Source organism: Ctenopharyngodon idella, chromosome 5, assembly GCF_019924925.1.
Source record: "Ctenopharyngodon idella isolate HZGC_01 chromosome 5, HZGC01, whole genome shotgun sequence".
Classification (NCBI taxonomy): domain Eukaryota; kingdom Metazoa; phylum Chordata; class Actinopteri; order Cypriniformes; family Xenocyprididae; genus Ctenopharyngodon; species Ctenopharyngodon idella.
The window spans coordinates 27,804,900-27,829,914 of NC_067224.1; the positions used below are offsets into that span (position 1 = coordinate 27,804,900).

The 25,015-nt window shown below is 34.0% G+C and overlaps 2 protein-coding genes across 3 annotated transcripts; both read right to left on the bottom strand.

The window, feature by feature from the left end:
- Positions 1-183: 183 nt before the first annotated feature.
- On the bottom strand, positions 184-6,646 carry zgc:64051 (leukocyte surface antigen CD53). 2 transcript variants are annotated; one of them, XM_051894356.1, is made up of 8 exons: positions 6,422-6,646; positions 5,715-5,792; positions 2,592-2,780; positions 2,396-2,470; positions 2,207-2,314; positions 1,511-1,603; positions 1,268-1,351; positions 184-1,024 (listed from the first exon to the last, which is right to left on the bottom strand). In XM_051894356.1, exons 2-8 carry the CDS (start codon positions 5,769-5,771, stop codon positions 956-958), a joined length of 675 nt encoding a protein of 224 aa, XP_051750316.1. In that variant the 5' UTR covers positions 5,772-5,792; positions 6,422-6,646; the 3' UTR covers positions 184-955. The 2 variants fall into 2 exon arrangements, with proteins under 2 accessions (XP_051750316.1, XP_051750317.1); XM_051894357.1 differs by having other exon boundaries at positions 5,715-5,812; positions 6,422-6,632.
- A 3,533-nt stretch (positions 6,647-10,179) lies between these two features.
- Positions 10,180-18,804, bottom strand: lman2lb (lectin, mannose-binding 2-like b). The gene is made up of 8 exons (XM_051894927.1): positions 18,552-18,804; positions 17,995-18,113; positions 17,752-17,869; positions 17,573-17,655; positions 16,578-16,739; positions 16,252-16,366; positions 11,931-12,050; positions 10,180-11,835 (listed from the first exon to the last, which is right to left on the bottom strand). Exons 1-8 carry the CDS (start codon positions 18,754-18,756, stop codon positions 11,693-11,695), a joined length of 1,065 nt encoding a protein of 354 aa, XP_051750887.1. The 5' UTR covers positions 18,757-18,804; the 3' UTR covers positions 10,180-11,692.
- Positions 18,805-25,015: the final 6,211 nt, after the last annotated feature.

Genomic DNA, 25,015 nt, shown 5'->3' on the forward strand with positions numbered 1-25,015 from the left:
TGCTGACACACATTTCATATTTCATGAACTTTATAGGCAATTTCTTATACAAAAGCATATTTACGAGCACCCTAACATGACCGTAACACTGCAGGAGGAAGTTGATTTGATATTGGTGGTACTTCCTCTATTAACCACAAGCATAGTGTTAGTTTGTCTTATTGTTTCAAAAAGGAGAGAAAGCATTTTCATTCTGTTTTATTTAATTTACATTAATCTATAGAGAAAAGTAAAGAAAATAAATTATGCTGTAAATCAGCATCACAACAGGTATAATTGTTAAATAAGTAAGCAAGAGCATGTGTGGTTTCCACCCTGTGTATATTCTAGGAAATCACATGGTTTAGTCATTGCTATGTCTGAAAAGGAAGTGATCAGAAATAAATGCTTTGCATTGTTCAGTACACAAAAACAATTATAGTCTATGTAACTAGTTAATTACAGGAACATACTAGGTCAAACTCAACATTAATGTTTGTTATGAGATAAGAGAAACAGTACTTATATACAGTGTAATATGGAGTTATATCTTTGTGTAAAGATGATTCATTATGGAAAGCTCCCTTACACCTTCATTCTGAGTTGACATTTAAATGCAAGTGGGTGAATTCAATATTTAACCCCCCCTAGGAAGTTTCCATTTAAGCTGTGATGGCTAAAGTAAAAATAATACTACTGAGGGTTTTTTTTTTTTTTCCGTTTTTAAGAACCAGTTATGGTCTATATGATTTAACTGCTCTACTAAATGTTAAAGTAAAAATAATCATAATAATACTGCAGTTGAAATGATTATGGATTTGTGTCACTGTTTCTTGTTGTGCACATACCATAAAACCAAGCATCTGTACAAGAACTGCTAGCCATTTTGTCTTTTACAGGCTGTCTTGGGGCATTTGTAGGACAGTGATTATTAAGAACACAAACTGTGGAAGATCTCCTATGGAAACGTGTTTGATCATTTGTATCCTAACCCGGAACGACTTATGTGGCAGAACAGGGTCATGGAGAAACACATACCCAAGACCTACAAAAAGAGATTGATATGTATAAGTGACAAAGTGACAAAAAATACTTATTAAATATTTATCATGGTACACTTTAGTGCTGATCTGCATCAACTGTAAAACAAGTTGCTCAACAACGTTTTAAATGAAAAATCAACTTTTAGTATTCCCCACACTTTCTAAAAATTGTACCTTTCTGTTATGTGAGGTGTAGTACCCTTAGTTAAGGTAAGACAAATATAGTCTCGTATGGAAACTCATACCTCAATAATGCAGACAACAATGACGCCAATCCCCGTGTTCAAGAGGTTGTCATCAAATGCGGTCTTGAGCTTGCTGAAACAACCCTAAATACAAGAAGACGATACAAATTATGCTATAAGACTGAATAAGATGTGTTGATGTGCATTCCACATCTGGTTTATCACCATGTCCCATTAATATTGTTTTGACATATAGCTGATATAGTGAATGTGGATATGTGTGAAGTATGAGTGAAGTATTACTTCAGCCCAGTGTGTTCCATTTCCAGGCATCTCGCATGACTTTGGAACATTGTTATTCCAATCCGTAGAGTTTTGGATTCCACAGCACTGAAACTGTTGATTTATTAGAGGGGGGGAAAAAAAATTTAACTTTTAACCTTTTTTTTTTTTTTCCCCTGAAGAAAATGTGAGTGGTGTTTGCCTATAAAAGCTAACGGTCCCCCACCAACTTTTTGGTTACCAACAATCTTTAAAATATCTTCTTTTGTTTTCAGTTCCCTGCATTAATGTAAGTCTATGATTTTTTATGTCCATTTTATCCAAATCAGTGTTATTTCAGTATAATTTATATTATAGTTTAATATATTTTTAATTTGTTTTTATTTTTGCATTTTTTCATTTTAATATTAAAGTTTTAGTAATTTTGTTAAGTTTTTACTATTTTTATTAAATTTTTATTATTTAAAAAAATGCCTAGTTTTATTCATTTTTATTTAAGTTACTTTAATACAGAAACAATGCTTTGACAACTAGCTGAGATTTAAAAAAAAAGTTTAAGGTTTTTATATTTTATTTAAAATTTATATTTATTTTATTTCAAGTGATAAAATAATTTTTTATGGTTTTAGTTTAAGTCCAGTTCATGTCCAACACTAATCAGTAGTAATGATGATACTTGGTTTAGTCTTTAGTCATCTACAGTAAATGGGCACTTACTGTCATTTGCACCGTGTCCCAGTCATCTTTAGCTGTAATGTTGTTTTTTCTGCTGTCTATGGATTTTTTTATACCTTGCCGAAGATCTTTATCAATGAATTCCCCAATCTGTGAGTATAAAAAGCACAATCTGATACATTTTTCCTCACATATGCTCTGCTTCCATATAGCTACAAATCTTTTTCTTACCTGTGTCTCGTACATGAGCATAGTGCAGGCAGCAGCCAGTTCGGCCAACATTAGAATGAACAACAGTATGAAGAACTAAACCAAACAAATCAGATGCTGTGTTTTATTAAAAGAACGTAAAAGTAAAATTTAATGGACATCAGAAAATATGCAAGTATAAGTGATAGAAGCTAATAATATTCTTTATGAGACTCACAGATATTAGTAGACAGCGATTTTCTTTTAGAGCTCCAAGAAAGCCCAGGAAGGAGACACAGGTGATAATGATCCCAATGATGAAAAGAGCGTTTGCTATGTTTAGAGCCTGAAGGCTGGGAAGTAGGGAAGAGAACCTGGTGGATGTCATCAAGTAAATGCCTATTCCAAAGACAGCAGCTCCACAGATCTGTAATGATAATGTGAAACAAACAAGAGGGCCTCATAAAAACATCAAAAACATCTCTGTTATTCTTGAGCACGGATAGGCAGCGTCAGTCCTGGAGTACCGCTTTCCTGCAGAGTTTAATCAATGTCTTTAGGATTACTAATGCTGCCTTCCCACTTCTGAAGTCATGATTATGAGCTCATCGCATTCAAGTTTCGAAATGGGAGGGCGTTCGTGTTCAATTTTTACAAAGGAAACTCATATTTACGATCATTCCGAGAGCATGTGAAGGCAGCATAGGGCTACAGGCAGGTGAGTTTTTTTTTTCTTTTTTTTCTTTAGGGTTGGAGCTAAACTCTGAAGGACAGCGGCACTCCAGGAATGATGTTGCCTATCCCTGCTCAGAGTATAATAGAGACAGGAGTTGTGAAGTATAAAGCCAAGGGCTTTTTCCACTGTCTTTTTAAACCCTGCTTTTAACTCCGGGAAAAACAAACATTAAGCAAAGTGTAATTTTAAAAGGGGTTAGCTCCGCATATAACACCGCATTTGTGGGGTTAAAGGGTTAGTTCACCCAAAAATGAAAATTCTGTCATCATTTACTCACCCTCATGCCGAAAGACTTTTGTTCATCTTTGGAACACAAATTAAGATATTTTTAATAAAATCTGAGAGATTTTTGTCACTCTATTGACAGCTACGCAATACCATTTTGATGCTTTAAAAAGTTCATAAAGTGATCGTGAAACTAATCCATATGAATTGAGCGGTTTAGTCCAAATTTTCTGAAGAGACGATGATAAACAGATCGAATTTAGGCTGTTATTCACATATAAACATTGATTAGCGAACATAAACAGAAGCTCAACAGAACCTGCTTGATGTACGAGAACAAACCTCATTGGTTCTTGCGGAAGCTCAAACGTGCTGTGTAACACATGAGAATGAACCTCATTGGTTCTCGCACATCAAGCCAACATGCTTGAGCTTCCATTTACCACAACTGATGTGTGCATTGATAAATGTTTATATGTGAATAAAAGCCTAAATTAAATCTGTTCAGCGTATTAAGCGATTGTGTCTCTTCAGAAAATGTGGAATAAATCACTTAATTCATATGGATTAGTTTTCCTCTTTATGAACTTTTTGAAGCAAAGTGGTAGTTGCGTAGACTGCTGATGGAGGGACAGAAAACGCTCAGATTTCATCACAATATCTTTATTTGTGTTTCAAAGATGAACGAAAGTCTTACGGGTTTGGAACAACGTAAGGGTGAATAAATGATGACAGAATTTTCATTTTTGGTTGAACTATACCTTTAAGCCGGTATTAAAGTGCCCATGTATGTCAAAAGACAATGTGTTGTAGCACCCAATTGTTTAGCAACAAACCACCAATCATAAACTGAACAGCATTTGTCTCAGTAAATATTCATGCGCTTTTTACATCCATGGAAACTTTCACATGCTGTAATTTGTTTGCTGTTTAAGGAGAAAATCAAAATTAATTAATTGGAGTGAGTATAAGACTGTTTTATTTTTACAGATTTGGTTCCAAAATGGTTGATTGAATGAATGCCTCTAAATTACTTGCAATTACTTGTTTCTTTGTTTTTTTTTTTCTTATAAGTTATGTACATTATGTACAGTTTTATGTTACATCTTATGTTGTTAAATTATGTTTATCCATTATTTTAGAGTAAGTTGTGTTACCATGAAGATGTTTTGTATTTGTGTGCATGATGTGTGCACCTTCCATGTATTTACCTTGTGGAAAAGCAACTTGTGGTGAACTTTATTTAATCATGTGGCTTTCTCTTTATCACTTGTATTGTAAACACAAAAGTTTGGAAACATTACTATTTTTAATGTTTTTGAACGAAGTCTCTTATGCTTATTAAGGCTGCATTTATTTCATAATAAATACAGAAAAAATAATACAATAATATTGTATTAATTTCACAATAATATTGTGAAATATTATTACAATTTAAAATTATGGTTTTCTATTTTAATATACTTTAAAATATAATTTATTTCTGTGATGCAAAGCTGAATTTTCAGCATCATTACTCCAGTCTTCAGTGTCACATGATCCTTCAGAAATCATTGTAATATGCTGATTTGATACTCAGTTATTATCAATGTTGAAAATAGTTGTGTTGCTTAATATTTTTTTTGGAACCTGTGATACTTTTTTCAGGATTCATTGATGAATAAAAGGTTAAAAAGAACAGCATTTATTCAAAATATAAATCTTTTCTAACAATATAAATATTTACTATCACTTTTTATCAATTTAACACATCCGTGCTGAATAAAAGTATTAATTTCTTTCAAAAAAAAAAAAAAAGAAAGAAAAAAAATTACTGACCCCAAACTTTTGAACGGTAGTGTATATTGTTACAAAAGATTTCTATTTTAAATAAATGCTGATATTTTTTTTTAACTTTTTATTCATCAAAGAATCCTGAAAAAGTATCACAGATTATAAAATAATATTAAGCAGCACAACTGTTTCCAACATTTATAATAAATCAGCATATTAGAATGATTTCTGAAGGATCATGTGACCCTGAAGACTGGAGTAATGATGCTGACATTTGCATCACAGAAATAAATTATATTTTAAAGTATATTAAAATAGAAAACCATAGTTTTAAATTGTAATAATATTTCACAATATTATTGTTTTTTCTGTATTTAATATGAAGTAAATGCAGCCTTAATGAACATAAGAGACTTCGTTCAAAAACATTAAAAATAGTAATGTTTCCGAACTTTTGACTGGTATATATATATATATCTTTAAATGCATGCTACAGTTGGAAACATGTAAAATAGGCCTAACGCAGCAATTTGTTAACCCAGGGTTTAGAATGGTCCGAGATGAATTATTTTGTGTTAAGAACAATTAGATATATCATGATGTGACAGTCTGAAAATGGATACTTACAAAAAAAATGAAGTTCACCAGACACATGGTGTACTTCAGACACTTCAGGCACGACATCTTCCACAGTGTTGGTCAATTCTGTAAGGTTATCAAACACACCGGACCCGAGGTTAAACTGTTATCTCACACGAAGGCCAAACTGCTTGCATCCACAACATAAAGTTCACTGACTCAGTAAAGTCAGAAAAATAATTTCCTGTGTCAAAACTAAAGGTGGAGCTGACATAGTGGAAGAATATCTAACAGTAACTACTAAATGGAGCCCCATATACAATTTGACTGTCTGTGATGCATTTCCTGTGTAACTTCCCCTACCAAACCAAACCAAACCAACCCAACAGTTAGTTTAATTATTTTCAACACTACTTAGTGAAAACAAATACAAAAATATATATGCACAAGGACAGGACAGAAAAATATTAACTGAAAAATTATTCTTCTTTCAAATCCTAATAATTATCAGGTAAACAAGAATTCAGAAATTCACTACTCAATATGTTCGGACACATAAAATTAACTAAAAGAAATTTCTTAAAACATGAACTGGACGTTTCATGAAAACCTATTTATGTTATGAAAGACATTATTAAAAAAGACTCAGTTTCTCATAAGAAACAATGTGAGTATAGTAACTAAAGTGAGTATTACTTACCCAATATAGAATAAAAATAAATGTCAAGAAAATTTGGTCGATTTTATATTCTTACCTTTAATATACTCTGTAAAGATGCTCCGAAGAATAATCCTCAATTAAGATAGTTGTACTCTGCGCTCTTTGTGACTGTTGATTTTAAAGTCTGTCACTGGCAGTAGGAAGGCAGAAGGTCTTACTTCCTCCCTCAGTGACGCAGTGTCTAACTGACAGTGAATGGGTGTTGAAGAAGACCAGTGACACAGAGAAAGAAAGAGGTGCCATGAAAAAAAGTTTATGATTCACAGTCACTATACCACATGCCTTATATGCATGTACCCAAAATACACCTGTTGCAGAGAAGCATGAGAAACAGCTGAACCTGTTCTGTTTTTGTGCACACAATATTGCAACGCTTCATACTGAAACCATACCCTTACCTAATAAAAAAAAAAAAAAGAAGAAAAAAAAGTGCACCATAGAAATAAGCATGACATGAATTTTTGTCTTTTTGAAACATTTCTAAACATTTGGGTATTATTAATAGATATAGTAAAGGTGCAATTGTAAATGTGTTTGTTTACACTTTTTTGAAATCTTGAATGTTTTGCTTTGTGGAGTCTATGTGTTACATTAAAATTGAACCCCCATTACATTATTTAGTTAAAAATGTTTTACCAGTCACCTACATGTCTAAAACTGAAGAGACTTCTCATTAAAAACACTGACGAGAAGACAAAAACATATGATTCCTAATATAGTTCAGGGGAAAATCACTAAGGGATTTTTAAAGTTACACATAGTCTCATTATTATATCATGTCAACATTTTTGAGTAATTTGCATGTTCAGACCTTGAACTTTTTTCCTCTTTTGGTTTGCTCTAACAAATAGGCAGGAACAGATAACTGTACAGAAACTGGAGAAGGGGAAATGAAACATTCAGTGCTGACAGAAAAAAAAAAAAAAAAAGAGAGAGAGAGAGAGAGAGAGAGAGAGATGCAAACATTTATTTGGCTTCAGTAGTGTGAAATTTTATCCTGAACCTCTTGGGTTCAGGTGACAACGCTAAAAAATAATGAACTCATTAACATATTGTAGTTAATATTGTATTGCAAAAATATGTTTTGTCTTACAGAAACATGGATACACTAGTCACTCTCACAACTGTAAGATGTTGTAGACAGCAGAATTATTGCCAAAAAAGCGTGCACATCTGCTCAGAAATCAGATAAGAGGACCATACATAACCGTGCATGAGCATTAGAAGATCTGAAATTTTATTTACTGAGACCATCATGCTCAAAATTATACGAAACTAGCATAAATCAGTCTATCAAACATAGGACTAAAATGGAGCAATAGTGAAGGAACAACAGAGATAAATATTCACACCAGTTAACATTATAATATGAGGTTAGATTACAATATAGTTAACCAAATTTTGTCCAGAAGAAAGGTATACCACCTACTTCTTATTCAGGTTAATTATAGTGTTTCACAAATTCATGTGAAAATGCTGACCAGAAGGTGGAGTTCTAATTTAATCTTTGCACTCACGTACTTCATTACAGTTCATCTGAGTTGTTTTACGAATATAAAGTTTACGAGTTTATTAAGCACCCCCATCAAAAAAAAGGGCCTGTATATATTTGTTTACTGTTGTAACGAGTGTTTTGTGTAATTCAATCGCTGTGTATGTTAATGCAAGGGAGAGAGAGTTTATGGATAAGACTTTAATGCGCGCTTTTTGCACTGTTTTTTATTCAGCTCTTACTGTGATTTTGGGTAGTGAAAACGGATGCTTCATCTTTTGTGTGATGCACAATAAACTTCATAAAACTCGTCAGTAAAGTTTTGGCCATCATTCGGACGGGGTCCAATACAACAGGCTTGTACTAGTGGATAAAAGCAAGATGACAGCATAATTTATAACCGTTATTAAACTAAACTATACCTGTTCTATCTCCATGTAGCATATATTCTCTGACTCTGTAGGCATCATTGTCTGACTCCAGTTTGAACTGAACACCATTACTGACAGTTTCTGACATTTTCAGTGCTTGAGATTGTCCTGTTTGTTTGTTGCATGAGCTCTTGAAGCTCCGCCCTCTTCTTGAAAGTGGGCGGGAGCAGCAGCTCATTTGCAATTAAAGGGACACACACAAAAACGGCTTGTTTTTGCTCATACCCCATTTTGAGCTAAAACTTAACATACACACTCCGGAGACAATATATAATTTATTGAAATATATAATTTATTGATTAATTGCAATTTTTTTTTATGTTCTGTTGACATAAAAATTATTACATAGTTTAGGATAAGGAGAATAAATGCTTAAATTAAGTATTTTTTTAAGTAAAAGAAAAGATCTGTAATTGTTTAAAGCTGTCATGTTTGACATTTTCACAAACACAAAACAAGTTTTAGTGGTTACCATTGTGCCAAAGGGTAGTGCTCATGGTTAGGTTGTGGGTGGCTACTTGAAGGCATGTTTAACACTGACTATATACAGTGCTTCCCACAGGTTTGAAATATACTTTTTTGCTTGGTAGCTGGGTGAAAAATCCTCCTATTACCCACAGCACAAAAATGGTCTACTACATGTGACAAACAAATAATGTGTGATTTTTAACAGTATTTTTATTTATTGAAATTAATTAATTTACATTTAATTACATACTAATATTTTGCATTATTATGCATTGTAAATTATGCAAAATTACAGCATTTAAATGGTTCTCCTTTTCCTATGTTCTCCTTGCTGTCATATAGTGTCTGTCTCAGTGAATGGGACACAGATTTTACTAGTAAAATTTATATAATGAATAATATATGTGTGTCAAATAATGTTCTCTTTTCTTCCTGTGGGGGAGACTACAGTAATTTACTATGAATCAAATGGAAATCAAATTAAATACAATTTATTGTGTAACAAAAGTACCAATAATGCCCAAAAGAAAAAGAAAAAACTTAGCGTGTGACTTTTAATTATAAACAAGGCCGAAATACACCAGGACTCTTATTTTGAAATGTCTACACAATTGCAGGCTGATCCTTCAGATTCTTACAACGTCTAAAACATTTTATATAAAGGCCATAAAGTAGACAATGTCATAATTCATCAATTTGAATTCATTAGCAATCGCATGGCATAAATCTGCGCTGTTGCGCGAGCTTGTAGAACGCGCAATAGCGCCGCCTTGTGACTTTGTAACATGCAGCGCTCTTTGTGAAATATCCAGCGCGTCTCTGCAGCGCACGTGGCAATTAGCGGGAGTAAACAGTTCTGACACACACATAACGAGCAGGTACGAAACGCGTAGGGCGAAGGGAGATTTTCCACTAGTTAATCGATCGCGGATGATTTCGTTATCTTGGGCGGATATATAAGCATAAGAGGATAAAAATAATAAAAGCAAAAATGTGTCTCCAAATATACCTGGGCGGCCCGCCCAAGTAAAGTCTATGTGTGGGAAGCACTGATATAGCAATGTATGCAATAAAATCAGTAACAACTAATAGCTTACTTATCTTGTAAATTTAAATGCTAAAAGGGGTCCTGTACAATTAGTATCTTATGCTAGCTGTTAATTTGAACTGGAAGAGATAAAAGATGAATTGGTCCCAGCACCACCCCTCAATATGTTGAAATTAGTTGGAATAACTAACTGGTAACAAATGGTTGCATTCTTTTTTGTTGAGCCAAAACATTTGTGTTGTGTTGTGATTAATTTTTTTGTAAAAGCTGAGAAAATAGAAATGTTTATTGTAAAACAATTCCTAACATTTTCAATCATAATAAAAACTTTAGTTGTCAATACCAAACATCCATTTATAAGACAAACTTAGAATGTTTAATTTAGAATTTTTATCGTTCAACATGTTTGTGACAACCATGAAAACGTTAAACAGCAGTTTGATACAGCAGCTCGCTCAACCACTGAGCTCATGAGAACAGCAATGCAATCTCTGCCCAGTATAAAACAATGAACAAATGTTGCTTAACTGTAGAGAGCAGCGACTAGAAGTGATAAGAAAAGACTGAAACATGGACAAAAGGAAAACCCTTTGCATATCATTGCAACAGCCAAATGCTAGTAGTGCATCTCTGCCTTTTTATGGAAGATATTAAGATACAGGAATTCAAGACATGTCATGTCATCAATTTCTATTATAGCAAGGCCTGGTTTCACAGACAGGGATTAGATTGAGCCAGGATTAGGCATTAGTTCAATTAGGACATTTAAGTGGCTTTTATAAATGTGCCTTAGAAATAAAACATTACTGGTGTGTATCTTAAGACAAAACAATGGCTCTGACATATTTTAAGCTATGTCAGTACTAGTTGCTTTCAGTTAAAACAGCTCAAACATGCATTTTAGTTTGAGACTTGGCTTAAGCCTTGTCTGTGATACCGGGGAACAAGATTATTAAACATATTATTCAAATAAGGCCATGGAGACATGTAAAACAAAGGTTTATCACAAGTTGATGGCTAAAATAGTTAAATTATGTTTGACTAAGTAACTTTGGATAAGCTACATATGGCCATTCAGTGCAGTTTTGAATACATAAAAAGGGACCACATATAACAAAAGACATCAAAGCACCTACATTTACCTGTATTTATTACAAAATAGAAGTTTGGGGAAAATATTCTTCACATTCACATTGATAGTTGTTACTGTCTGTTTATGACAGTAAAGCTGGCCAGCATAAATCATGTAAAATGAATCATGTTTTCATCCTTATATAAGTTAAAACATGATTGCTGACAGTTAAGTGATGGTAACAGATTGGTTTTTTTTGGCACAGCTATTTACTGAAGACTGGTAACAAAGATCATGACATTTCTAAGTCGAGGTCACATTCATATTTTCTTCTGATCAATTTCCGTCCAATTAAAAAACAAAAAAAAACAAAACTGGGGCTCTGGGGATTTCTGCAGTGGCTTTACAATAGACAACCTGAGATTACAACAGTTTAACTCTGTAAATGCTGTCACACATTGTTCTCTGTGCTGCCTCAGGGTGAAAGGCCAGGGTCAGTGTAACCGGTACAAAAATACAGCAAACGCACACAAAAGTCTGGAGAGACCTTCAAAACCAGACGCACACTCTTTCAAATACTTTTGAACAGTTTTTTGAGATGATAATCATGATTGAGGTGATCAGTTTCCACTTGGAGAGGTCAGGTATGGCTTTTTTAGTTCAGCGTTGGCCTTCAGGTCCTTTCTGTTGGTGGCAGGGGTAAGGACCAGAAGAGGTCCTTTGCAAAAATGCTAGTCGCACTCACATTGGATCTCTTGTTCCATTTCCTACCTGTCACTCTCTCATTAATATGCTCAGTAAAAGCGCTTGCGGCGGTTTTCTTTATAGCGATTATATAGAAAGAGAATTACCACAATCACTACAACCAGTGCAACGACAGAAACAATGAAGAGAAAGAAGACGGTGATGATGCTCCTTCCTTCATCCTCCACGTGAACTGTGTAAAGAAAACATTTGTAAGGTACAGCCATTTGTACTCCTCTGCAAAATATCTTATATGGAACATGTATAATCTTTTTGTAACTGTATTACCGTTAGGGTCCACTCGGTAATCTACACTAGGCAATGTGATCTCCTGCTGTTCCTCTTCCTCTTCAGGACTTCGTTCCACTGTAAGCTCATACAGCTTGAGGGAGATCAGGTCATGATTATCTAGGGAAAAAAAACATGCCAAAAAAAGTAATTAAAATGATTAAGAAAATATTCTAATGATTCTTATTGCTTAATATGCTCAAATTTGTTTACATCTTTAAATATATATAGTGTATATGGGTCAGTGACATGACGGGTCTTTTTTTTTTTTTGTCCAAAGGCCTCAATAATAAAAAAACAAAAAATATGACATCCAAAGTATGTAAGGTCGTACAACTAGATCACTTTTATTGAATCTAAAAGGTTTTCAATATATTGCGCTACATATAAAGGTATTTTAAAGATTTTGAAGTGTCAAAAGGTCATTCAGTTTAACCGTTCAAAGGCCAATACAGCCATTTCATTTGTGATTAAAATATCTTAAAATGTAATAAATGTATATATATTTTATTCTGGCATGATTTTATAACATCATAAATAATAATAATAATAATAATAATAATAATAATAATAATATGTTTTATTTATTTAGCACCTTTCAGGAAGCCAAGGACGCTTTACAGTAAATTGTTATATAATATGAATACATATAAGTATACAGTCAGTATACAACATGTAATCAACCAGATGGAACAGACAAAGAAGGTTAATCTACATTAGACTTACAAAAACGAGCATAGTGCTGGAAATTGAGACAGACAGTCAATTAACAAAACATAAAGTGAATAAGTGAGTTTTGAGGGCAGTTTTAAAGGTCTGAAGAGAAGAGATATCACGAAGGTCTTGTGGTAGCTTGTTCCAGAGCTTAGAAGCTGATATGCTGAAAGCCCTACCACCCACACTAGACAGACGGAACTTGGGTACTGTAAGCAAGTTTTCAGAGCTCGATCTCAGAGTACAGGCAGGGACATAGGGGATAATCAATTCGCAGAGATAGGAAGGTGCTAAACCATGAAGAGCCTTGAAAACTAGAGTTAGAATCTTAAACTGGATGCGGTAACTAACAGGAAGCCAATGTAGTTGCTGTAAGACAGGGGTGATGTGAGCTGATTTTTTGGTAAAAGTGAGAACCCGAGCAGCTGAATTCTGAATGAACTGCAAGCGATTTATGACTTTTTTGGGTAGACCATAAAGCAAGGAGTTACAATAATCAAGGCGTGAAGTTATAAATCAACATTTATGTGAAGTCGTTGCTTTGTTATGACAAAGACTGTCCGGAAAAATGAATTTCATTGATGTCATTCAGAGTAACTAATATAAAGGGACCATTCTAAATCAAATCATGCGATCAATATTATGTGACAGGATGTGACATCATTCAGACACCTGCAAAGGACCACATGGTCGTGAAGCAAAAATCTCATACACATGTCAAGAAACATCAGGTCATTCGGTACAACTGCTATAAAATATGGAAAATGTTGTGATATTTCAAAAACTTGTACTAAATATAAAATGTTTGTCCTTTTGCTAACTAGCTAGATATCAGCCTATTAGCATTGTTTGAGAATATCGTCATTTGGTATAACCAAAAGTGTCACTCGGTAAAACCGAAATTTTGGTTAAACCGAATGGCTTTTGGTGACAAATTTTGTCCATCTTGTAAATAATGACAAAAGCAGTATTAATTGATTATAAAACCACATAATCTCATTGTTAACACTTAATAAAACTTCAAAATTAATTATATCTCCATTAAAAATTTTTTTTTTCTCTATACTTTTAAAAATCTTATTCATCAATGACCCATCATAGAACCCATATAACCCATCACTACTTAGTAGTGGCATACTGTATATATACACACACATATATATATTTTTTTTAGAGATCGGCCGATATATCGATTTACTAATATTTTCCTCGATATTTAAGCATTTTACCATAATCGGATATCGGTTTTGTAATATCGGATTTACAGATAAATGCCAACATCTTGTGGGTGTTTTGAGAATTCAGGATCGCCATTACAGCGCATCTGAGGGGAGACGAGACAACAGCGTGCACAGGTAAAGTATACTTACCTGCTTTGCTGTAATTAGTAAACTTTATTTAACATAACAGCCATTAATGCACAAATTAGATGTGTTACATAAATGCCTGAAATGTAGCTATTTTATGAAGCTTATCTCTAAGAAATAAAGACAAGCTCATGGAGTCATGTAAGATAATCCGTCAAATCCTGTCCCAATAAATATGAATAAGCACATGTTGGGAAAAAAAGCGCTGAATTTAATTCTGTCTCTCTCTGTTGTCTATGCTCATCATTAGTCTTGTGAAGTCGTCTGCATTTTGCTGTTCACTCAGCGGGTTGATGCTCAGGAAATGCTCCAGCACGGCCACCGCATGTAACTTTTAACAAGATTCACTTGTTTAAAACACCGTAATTATATAAACATTTACTATATAACCATTAATTCGCTAATAAACATCCAAGTAAACACAACTCTATGGAAATTAATTATTTATTATCTCCGCGAGCGACAAAACCATTATTAATAATTCTGATATAACATACCAGTTGAGAAATGCAATAAAATATGATGTTTTGTTTGTTATATTCCAATATTCCAGAGAATATTATTCAGTTATTTAACATTATCCAGCGGATTATTCTTCACTCTTTAGCCTATTAAACAGCTTATAAATCTACTAAAACTGTAGTTTAAAATTAAGTATTACATTTCTGCAAAGTTGATATGACTCCTGTCTTTATTTTCTCCATTTGAAAACATTAGACATTCTACAGTTATTTTGCTTATTGTTAACATTAGTGTTGCTGCTGCTGTTTTTTATAAATAAAATTATTTTTGTAATATGAAGATTAAAATTAAGATGAAAGACTACTGATTTTCAACAATAACAGTTTAGTAACAGTGCACTTTTTTATTTTTTGCACTTTCAGACCCCTCTATTTATTGGTGTATAAATAAGATTTGTTTTGTTTTCTATGCAAGGAGGGAGTGATTGTTATAAGTAAAATGGTTTGTTCAGTTCAGTGGTGTTGTAATCGTGTCAAAAACAGAAGTATAACAGTAAATGAATATCAGGCATAAACACAAATTATCGGTACTAAAATATCAATATCGGTCGATCACGATACGTACGCTGCCCGGCAAAAAAAAAAAAAAAAAAAAAAAAAAAAAAAAAATTACTGTTTGGATTTAAATAGGCAAATGCTTAAGAGTCTATGATTGGATCATTATTGCAGTGATTATTATGTTTCTAGCATGATATGTGTTTGACAACAGTTCTTCTAACCCTAAAAGATGGAGTGTGTAGCTTTTCATTTCTTAAACAACCATTCTGGAAGACACATCATGGCCATATTCCAGGATGACAATGTCAAGATTCATCAGGCTCAAATTGTGAAAGAATGGTTGGGAGGGAGCATAAAGAATCATTTTCACACATGAATTGGCACCTCTGAGTCCAGACCTTAAATTGTCTTTGGGATGTGCTGGAGTGCTCAACTCTTGCATTGTCAATAAAATATCTTGACCAAAAAATAATGCACCTCTTGATGGAAATAAATGTTGTGATATTATTTCCATTAAGAGGTGCATTATGTTTTGTTCAAGATCTTTCCATCAATTAGGGTTAGAAAAACTGTTGCCAACCATTTAAGATGCTAGAAACATAATAATCACTGCAATAATGATCCAATAATAGACTTTTAAGCATTTACCTATTTAAATCCAAACAGCTATTTTCTCTTGTCTGGGCAGTGTGTGTGTTTGTGTGTAAATATTAGTTCAGCCAAAAATGAAAATTCTGTCATTAATTACTCACCCTCATTCCAAACCTGTAAGACCTTCTTTCCTCTTCGGAACACAAATTAAGATATTGATATTGATGAAATCAGAGAGCTCTCTGGTTGAACCACTGTAGTCACATGGACTATTTTAACGATGTCTTTACTACGTTTCTGGGCCTTAAAAGAGGTAATTAAATTGCTGTCTACGGAGGAGTCAGGGAGCTTTTGGATTTAATCAAAAATATCTTAATTTGTGTTCCGAAGATGAACAAAGATCTTACGGGTTTGGAACGACATGAGGGTGAGTAATTAATGACAGAATTTTCATTTTTGGGTGAACTAACCCTTTAAGTTTGTTAACATTAAGTTAGTGTAACATTAAATCTAATGGAAATTTTAGGATTGGCCCAAAATGTTTGAGTATGATACATAATGCAGTTTACATAAGATTTAAAGGGTTATTTCTGGAAAATGGAGTGAACTGAACACTTTACTGGTCCAAACCTGATAAATCTCCAGTGGCTGACGAGACTCCGAAGTAGTAACCTTGTGGCAGCCTCACTCCAGGAATGTCCAGACAATCCTTCCACTCTTGCTTCCCATCAACATCAATCATAACCTTTAAGACAGAACAGCAAATAAAGGTGCATATGGAACTGAAGGCTGCTTTCCAACATCTGTCTAAACAATACTTCCTTTATCTCTATCATCACAAGATCTTGAGCATCAGCGTGGCAATATGGGAGACTGAACTGGTGTGGCACTGCATGCATGTATTACTCTGAATAAACGCTGAATAAAGAAATACAGAATGTACAGGGGTCTCTTACCGTGAGTCTGTTCTTCATGTATCTGATCAAGAGGAATGTGTCATATTCAACGTTGCGAACGTGAGCAGTGCATCCACCAAGATCAGTAGACCGTCCGTCACGGTCATGATCATATGCTACACTCCCATTTCCAACCATTGCAGAGATAAAAGGAAACGTTCTCTAAATAAAAGACAGAAATTAAATGGGTTAGATTATTTCTTACTTGCAGGCCAGGGGTTATGTCATTTTACAAATTTGATTTTACTATGATTTTACTTAAGAAGGACCTACTATGCTTTTTTACATTTTCAACTTTCTATAGTGTGTAATGTTGCTGTTTGAGCATTAAAAAAAAGTCTACAAAACAAAAGGCAAAGTCCACTCCAAAGGGAGTTATTAGGTGTATCGACTGCACAGATCGATCGGTTTATGACATCAAAGTATCGCGAGAGCAACTTTGATGTCATATACTGATCACACACACATTCTCTATATCAGTAAGGACAGTTTCTGAACTCCCTGAAACACCTTGATTGTAGTTTTAAGTTTCTTCTGGGAATCACAATTTCTCTTGTTTAAATAATTCCTGCCCAAGTCATATGCAAAAAAAAAAAAAGAAAAAAAGAAGGGGGACGGGAAGGGAGGGACCAATCAGAGCACACTGCGCTTTTCGGAAGGAGGGGCTTCAAATAGACAGGAACTAAACAGGGGTGTGTTTCTCAAAAGCAGATATAGTCGCAAGTTCTGTCGTTACCTACAGAATTTAATGGAACTTGTGAACATAGTTGGCTAATGATGCTTTTGGGAAATGCAACCCAGAGCATTTCTGACAGACTGGGACGAGAGGGGCTGTAACAAAATCAAGACTCTGTAAAAGAGCATCATATAGTCTCTTTTTATAAATGATTTCTTATGACTGTTAAAGCTGACATGACATGATGATGATGAGGACGTGACATGTATGGTAATCTTGTTCTTTTTTTTTTTTTCTCTAATATTTAGTAGCGATATACCTCAAGCTGCTTGTCATCATTCGGATAAGTGTCTACAAAAACACCCAGACCAGTAAAAAGATTTTCGTTTCCAAACACTTGACCTGGAGTAAAACACAAAGAGCAAAAAAACTCCATCATAGTCATATCATGGAAAATCTAAATTTTGAAAATTTGTAATAATAATGATTTCTTCTTACCAATTTGCATTCGCTCTTTGGTCAGCCATATTGCAAGGCCATCCCCATTCAGGTTCTTCTTGCCCTCACCATGGATCTTAAATTGCACTCGTAACTCCCAGTCCCTAAGGTAACAGGGCTACATACACAAACACACTAATTAACAAGCCTGACTATTACACATGATCTCAAGAACCTCTTTGTCTAATAGCTCTAGATTCAACCCAAGGTGGTGTTTCAGGTTTTTTTGTCATTCAAACTCACAATACGACTCCACACAGCTCCTTGTCTGCTCTGCAAGTCTGGTGTTAGCCGTATGTGTTCAGGCATGATCATGGTGTTGCCCATGAACTCCCAGTGTGAGGAGCTGGAGGAGCCCAGTCCTGTGAACATACATCAACATTTTACAGTAAATGTAAATACGCAGGCGCACACACACACACACATATATATATATATATATACATATGCTGTATGAGTTAATTCAAGGGATATTTTAAGATAAAAGTTGCAATAAATACAAGTTCATGCTGTTTGATAAAGCATATGAACCAGAATATCTACAAATTGTCCTGTACTTCCGCCCTATGGACGACGTGAGAAATCACTGCAGTTGCGAAATAAAAAGCCACTCTTATGAGAGCAAGAAAAGGACAACCAAAAATAGCAAAATAAACAAAGGATACAGTGATTGTAATAACCATAAACTTGTGGTCTCACTGAACTATTTTCTTCTTAACTAGTTGACTTTGCTGAAACAGGTGCCACTTTTGGCAGGGCACCTGTTTAACGTAACTGAGCGAATAGCAATAGACGCTTACCTTGGTACGGCTTAGTCAGCGAATACTCTCGCTTGAGAAATTCATAAGTGTTATCTTCATATGTGTTTTCTCCAGAACTACTACTCACAAAAGTGAGTATTAAAACTAATAAGGCAGATACTCTAATTTTGTTTGCCAGACTGTACGGTAAATTCATTACTGTTGTGTAAACAGTCCCTTTCAACTTCATCGCGATGGTCGCCATTTTTCCTCGCTCACTTCAAAATGTCCGCCCCTTGTCACTATTGGTCTATTTTCATTCGTGCACTGCAATAATTGGTTCACAATATTGCCAATCATTTTTTCGACCAATCACCGTTTTCCCTGCATTGCGTTTGGTGAGTATGTGTGCCAATAAAATAAGAATATACTCTGAAACAAATTAAGCTAAAAAGCTATTTTAAATGTTAAAATGTTATTCTAAATCTGCGTTCTAAATCTAAATCTTAAATCCAAATATTTAAATTGTATTTACATATCTGAACTATAATGCAAATCATCATGCCCCCAGGCCGTGTCTTTTTAGGTCAGTTGTTTGTTTAGCACAGAAGCAAATATTTGTCATTCAAATAAGCTGAACATTTGAATTACTTAAAACAAAATCACTCCATACTGGCATACATTTCTGCCAATTTGGTTTTATTGTGTTGATTTGTTTACAGATATTACACAAATGTGATGATATTACGACAATTTAATAGGGTTTTAAATCAGCATATAAATGTCAATAATCAGCGTTTCAAACATGAACCCAATGTTTCATTAATGTTTCATTTCAGTACATAACATTTTTTTTGGTGAGCAGAGAGTTTCTGCTGTTTACAGGCTAATTAAGCATTGGTTGCTTAAGAAGAAAAGATAATTACAGATTAATTAACAGATGCTTACATTGTCTAACACACACACACACACACACACACACACACACACACACACCTCTGCTCTGTTTAAATCTTAGAAAATGTAGTTTAGCGTTTTATAAATGCAACACTGATCCATTAAGGACCCCTACAGGTTTGAAATGTAATTTTATGGTTGTGAACAGGCCGTGTTCTTCTATTTTACTTAATAAAAATAATAACTTTAAATGTCAGAAGACTCAATAAGCAATTGATCAAACATGCTCTTCTTGCTACGTAAGATGCTAAGTAAACTAGCACACTCACTTTTACAGTCAGAAACAAATAATGTGCTCTCCTATTGTTATAAAATATGTGATTATTGCAATAAATATACAATCCATCTTGTAGAGGTGTTTGACATTTCATACAGACAGCAGTTTAAATTACTCACCGCTAGAGGTCACCCGAGGACTGGAATTGTTCTCACATCGTGTATTTTGACTAATAGAATATAATTTAGCTCACCCTTGAGTTTTTAGTTAGCCTATACATTCTGCACACAAATCCTCACTGACCCACACAGATCTAAAACAGCAATGCACAACTAAAAGGAAGGAAGCGGTCCGGAATACTGGTGGCAGCATGTGCGGAGGTACGGCCAAAATTAATAGCTGATTTTAGACCATACGCTCCGCTGGACTTCAGCTGTTTCAGAATATGGTGTCTGGCTCTTGTCTGTGGGTGTTCGAGAAGTTATTAGGTTTCCTTGTTGAGTCCAACCTGTAACTGTATACAGTGGCAGGTCGCACTGCACTAGCAGAGAGCATGCTGGAGTAAAGTGTGGCTTTGAGTTTTGATGGGCTCTTTAGGCTATAATCAGAAGAAAACATGTTCACGCCTAAGCGGTCATACCTAATCAGGCAAGGTAGAAAATATCATTTATACCAGCTCAGGTTACTTCACTGAGTCGCCTCCTCTGCTTTTCCCACACACTGTTTTCCTCCATCAGGTTTATGAAGGCTTGATTACCAACACATTAATGAGGAAAATCTAGTTACACAAGTAAATTAGTCTTGAGAAAACTTGGCACTACTGAAGATCAATCAGAGATCATCTGCAGTCAGTAAAAATAAATTAATAATAAAACAAAATTTTCTGTGAATGATTTCCAAACAGCACCAGAGATAAAGTGTGGAAAATGTTGAATTAGTCAGAATTTCTGTAGAATATATCAGACATGAAAACAAAAGTGGAATATGCTGTTCTCGAGAATATCCCAGGAATATACAACTGTGCAAAAGTCTTAGGCCACCACCAGCTTTGTTGTTTTAGCAATGTTTTAATGACCATCCATATTTATTTATATTAATACAGGAAATATGTACACAATGTACATAGATGCAAACTCCTCACCTTTAAGTGAGAACTCACCTTTTTGAGATCAAAATAGGTCACCTATGGGATTTGCATAGATCCAATGAGAAAGTGTTTTATGGGGGGTAGGGGGGTCTTACGAGGGTACTTGTGAACTTACAAGGGTAAATAAAGGTTGTTTCAATAAGTACTGTACAGTGTTTCCTTTACTCTTTACTTTAAAAACTATGTCTATAATGGGTAATATTTTGTGTATTTGAGGTCTGAGATGTGGCAAACAGTATTGCAATCTAATCAGCCAATATTGTCTTAAATATCCTGCATAGCATTTTGTTATTTATAACATGAAATTTTAACCAAATGTTGATTTTTGGTAAAATGTTGCACCAATATGTTATATATGTAATATAATTTTTTGCACGAAAAATTACAGTATTGGACATTAAGGGATTTTTTCATTTATTTTTTATTACCCTGTAAGTAACTACAAATGAGCATGTAAAGCAAATAACTTTTAAAAAAATTACGTGCGCATGCCCCCACCCCACGCAATGTTCTCACCTTTTTTCCCACTTACCTGTTTGCATCCCTGAATGTAAAAAAAAAAAAAAAAAAAAAAAAAAATAGAACAAAATGTCCTCCTGGACTTCTTCCATTTTCTCAAAGAAGAAAATCTGACAAACTTCTCATCAGATTTTGAAAGTTTTCTTGGCCTTCCAGCCCTTTTTACTTTTAGGAGAGCCAAGTTCCTGCTATTGCTCAAGTGTAAGGGGAGGTCACTAAATACTTGCCACTTTAACCTATAGAAGTCGTTTTTTCCCCCTGATTTTTTCAGTTTTTTAATTCTGCATACAAATTTCCTGTATTTTCTGGTTATATTCTAATAAAGAGACTGATAAATAATTATATTTGGTCATTATACCATTGCTAAAACAACATCAAATGGTGGCCTATAGACTTTTGCACAATACTGTATATTATTAAGAGCATCGAACAAAACTTTCAAAGGTTTGGCATGCACCTTTCTCGAATTTTGTATCATGAATTTTGTTTGCTTTTTGATCTTTCCATTTCTCTTTCTATGTTAACCATACCATACCATGGTTAACATGTCTCGTCTTTGCCAGCACTTTTCATTCAACAAGATAAGGAGGTGTAAAGCTAGTCATGGATTATGTACATTGGGACCAGAAAATTCCCTAAAGTCACAATGAGCAGTTTCTGAGCATATCCCAATTCAATTCAGAGTACGGTTCACATTCTCTCTTACCATACCACTGGACAGATAACTGCTAGAGACACAATAAATCCAGTCAGTTAGGCCAAGAATTGTTTCTTCTTTCTTTTTCTACATTATATTGATTTTGACACGTTTATGTGATGTTTTCCTAGAAACGGAGTGATACATTTGTTTGCAAGTAATGCAGAGAATCGAGTAAAGTAGGTTTGAATGACTTACTTTTGCTTTCACACACAAGTTTTAACCCTTAAAAACTCGTTGTTGTCATATAAGTAGATCATTGCCTGCAGCTGCTTCACTGGCCCTCATTCAGTGTAATCCATATTTGTGAGGTCAATATCTCCTGCTGTTTTTATATTCCATCACCAATTACTCAGGGTCCGTAATCCTGTATTTGACACAGATCATTTCACATCAGGCTGCACCTGTTCATTCAGCACTGGAGTCGTTGAACACGTTATAATGAAGCGGAGTAATTTATTTAGGATTTTAAACCTTACAAGGATAACTACGTTGTTTAAACGGTAAGGCTTTTGGATGTGTTATTCTAAAGTAGGCTATACATTGAGAAATGGTCCACTGGTGAATAATTTGATCATAAATAAGCCTTAATTCTCTTTCTAGCGGGTGTCACAGGAATATCTGCAGTTTGTACATCTCAGCGCAGACATTAAAAACAGCTTCAGACATAAATTTTAACGCTTTTTGAATCCGAGGCCATAATTACAGGCAGGAAGGGGATCTGCACGAGGAATGATGGGCCTCTTTGTGGTGAAGTGTCCTCAGTGTGCCTCTTCTTCCATTGAGGTGTTTGTGCTGACAAAAGGGAGCGGAAGAGAAAGAGTACATTTTCTTAATTAAATAGCACCGCTCCAAAGCCATCCTCATCAAAATGCCTGTCTCAATCAATAATTCACACCAATAGTGATTCCTTAAGTGTTTTTTTGACAGTGAGAGTGCATGTTTTTATTTAATTTCAGCATTTTCACAGTGTATAAATAATTTGTTATACCTTTTTTTTATTTGATATAAATAATTTTAAATAATATTTCATTCTAATGAAATGTTTATTTACATTAAATTGCTTTATATTATTTATATTTATAAATAATTTAAAAAATATATAAAACTCTGTTTGGGTATTTGTTAACCTGCTGTTCAGCTGAAGAATATTAGCATAATATTAGTCACTTTGGTTAACACTTATTTTCTAAATCATCTTCGTCTACTGAAGAAGGCCTTTATTCATTCCAGATCTGACTTCTTCTCCCAGAGGAAGCCTCCACTCACCCATTATCTATCTGCCGATTTTTATTGTTGACTTTGATCAATATGCCTCATTAACATTAAAGCAAGCCTGTCGTCTGCTTATTTTATTTATTCCATCATACCGATGAATGTTGTGCTGACTGGCTCTCTGACTTTTTTCAAGGAAGAAACTTGTTTAAGATAAGATTCCTTTTAATGATTTTGAAAGAAGTCTCTTATGCTCACAAAGGTTGCATTTATTTAATAGAAAAATACAGTAAAAACTGTAATATTGTGAAATATCATTGTAATTTAAAAAAAAAAAAAGACGTGATAAACAAACCGATTAGTGCTAACATGCTATTTACTTTTTCTTGTTGTAGGTATTATACTTGCATCTCATCTATAACAAAATTTAGTTATACGTAGTTATACTTTACTATTCTGATGCTCATTTGAGTTATAACTTTTACTTTTGCTTTTATTATTGTTCTAAAAAATAAATCCTTTCATTTTACAAATGTTATTTTCAAGTTATTTCTTTTTATAAGATTTTGTTATCATTTTGTTATTACTTAAAGTCATCTCTGAAATCATCTTTGACTCATCTGACTGCACCTCGCACCAGAGTCACATTTCCAAAAAAAGGCACAACAATTAACACAAACAATCTTTTCAATGTTTGTCAAAGCATGTACGTTCAATGTAGAGCCTTACAATTTTTTCAACAAATTCTTATGGAGAGCCGCTTTCAACAATGGGTCCAGTGGAAGAAAAGCTACTGCTGCACAGGGACTGGAACTAGAGTAAACTAGATGTTGGGAAACAATCGTAGGTTTGATGACAGATTCACAGGCAGACATGATAAATTCCAAACATTTCTCAAGCTCTTAGATCCTACTGTGGTCTAAGTTAGACCATGAGAACCATTGTACATGTGGTTCTGAACACCACAATATCTATCTATCTATCTATCTATCTAAAAAAGGTATTTAACTTTGGCTAAGTATTAGTAGCAAAAGTTGTTTTACAGTTGTTTGATGTTGAAAAATATATATTTGCCAGTATGTTGTTTTGGTATAAGAAATTTAGTCTCAGGAGACAAAATGTGCCAGAAATGGTTAAAAAAAACCCACATATGATGCACATATTTTTCTAATAAAACATATGCACTGTACTGAAATGCATATAGCTTATCCTTTTCTGCTTTTTGATTCTCCTTTCATAATGTACTTTGTCCTGACCCATACACTTTGGCAAATAAACACACCAAAGCCCTTGCAAACTTAAATAAACATAGTTTTATTGGCTTTATTGCATTGCAAAATCAATCCAGGCATTTTAATATAAAAGGAGTAAATCACTTGTCTGAAGCAAATAGAAATAGAAAAAAAAAATACAAGAGGCAAAGGGAAGGGAATCAATTTTCACACATTAGAACTATTATCTTATTAAGAAATGGATGACATATGGAAATCAAAAAGCTTCAAGGTCACCTCTAAAGAAACTTTTAGACTGCATAAATGAGTCTTCTATTCAGCAAATGCATTAAATCCTAATTTATTATATAATATTTATATAAAATATATCTAAAAATATTTATTTTTTAAAGCAGGCCTGAATTTGCCTGAATTATTTCACAGGCACATTTGTTAGCATTAAAGGATACTATGAATATGTGGATACAGAGGGGATGTATCAGTAATGCTGATTTTACAAAGAGATTTAATTCAAGGAATTATCCACTAATGAAGTCATTT

What these genes read in the sequence shown, in the direction of transcription:
- zgc:64051 (XM_051894356.1), bottom strand. Translation starts at nt 5,771, where the DNA reads ATGTCGTGCCTGAAGTGTCTGAAGTACACCATGTGTCTGGTGAACTTC. An exon ending in TGGTGAACTTCATTTTTTTT is followed by an intron (nt 2,781 to 5,714) that starts GTAAGTATCCAT and finishes TTATCATTACAG; the next exon opens with ATCTGTGGAGCTGCTGTCTT. An exon ending in GGGACACGGTGCAAATGACA is followed by an intron (nt 1,604 to 2,206) that starts GTAAGTGCCCAT and finishes ATAAATCAACAG; the next exon opens with TTTCAGTGCTGTGGAATCCA.
- lman2lb (XM_051894927.1), bottom strand. Translation starts at nt 18,756, where the DNA reads ATGGCGACCATCGCGATGAAGTTGAAAGGGACTGTTTACACAACAGTA. An exon ending in GCTGACTAAGCCGTACCAAG is followed by an intron (nt 18,114 to 18,551) that starts GTAAGCGTCTAT and finishes GTATGTTCACAG; the next exon opens with GACTGGGCTCCTCCAGCTCC. An exon ending in CAAAGAGCGAATGCAAATTG is followed by an intron (nt 17,656 to 17,751) that starts GTAAGAAGAAAT and finishes GTTTTACTCCAG; the next exon opens with GTCAAGTGTTTGGAAACGAA.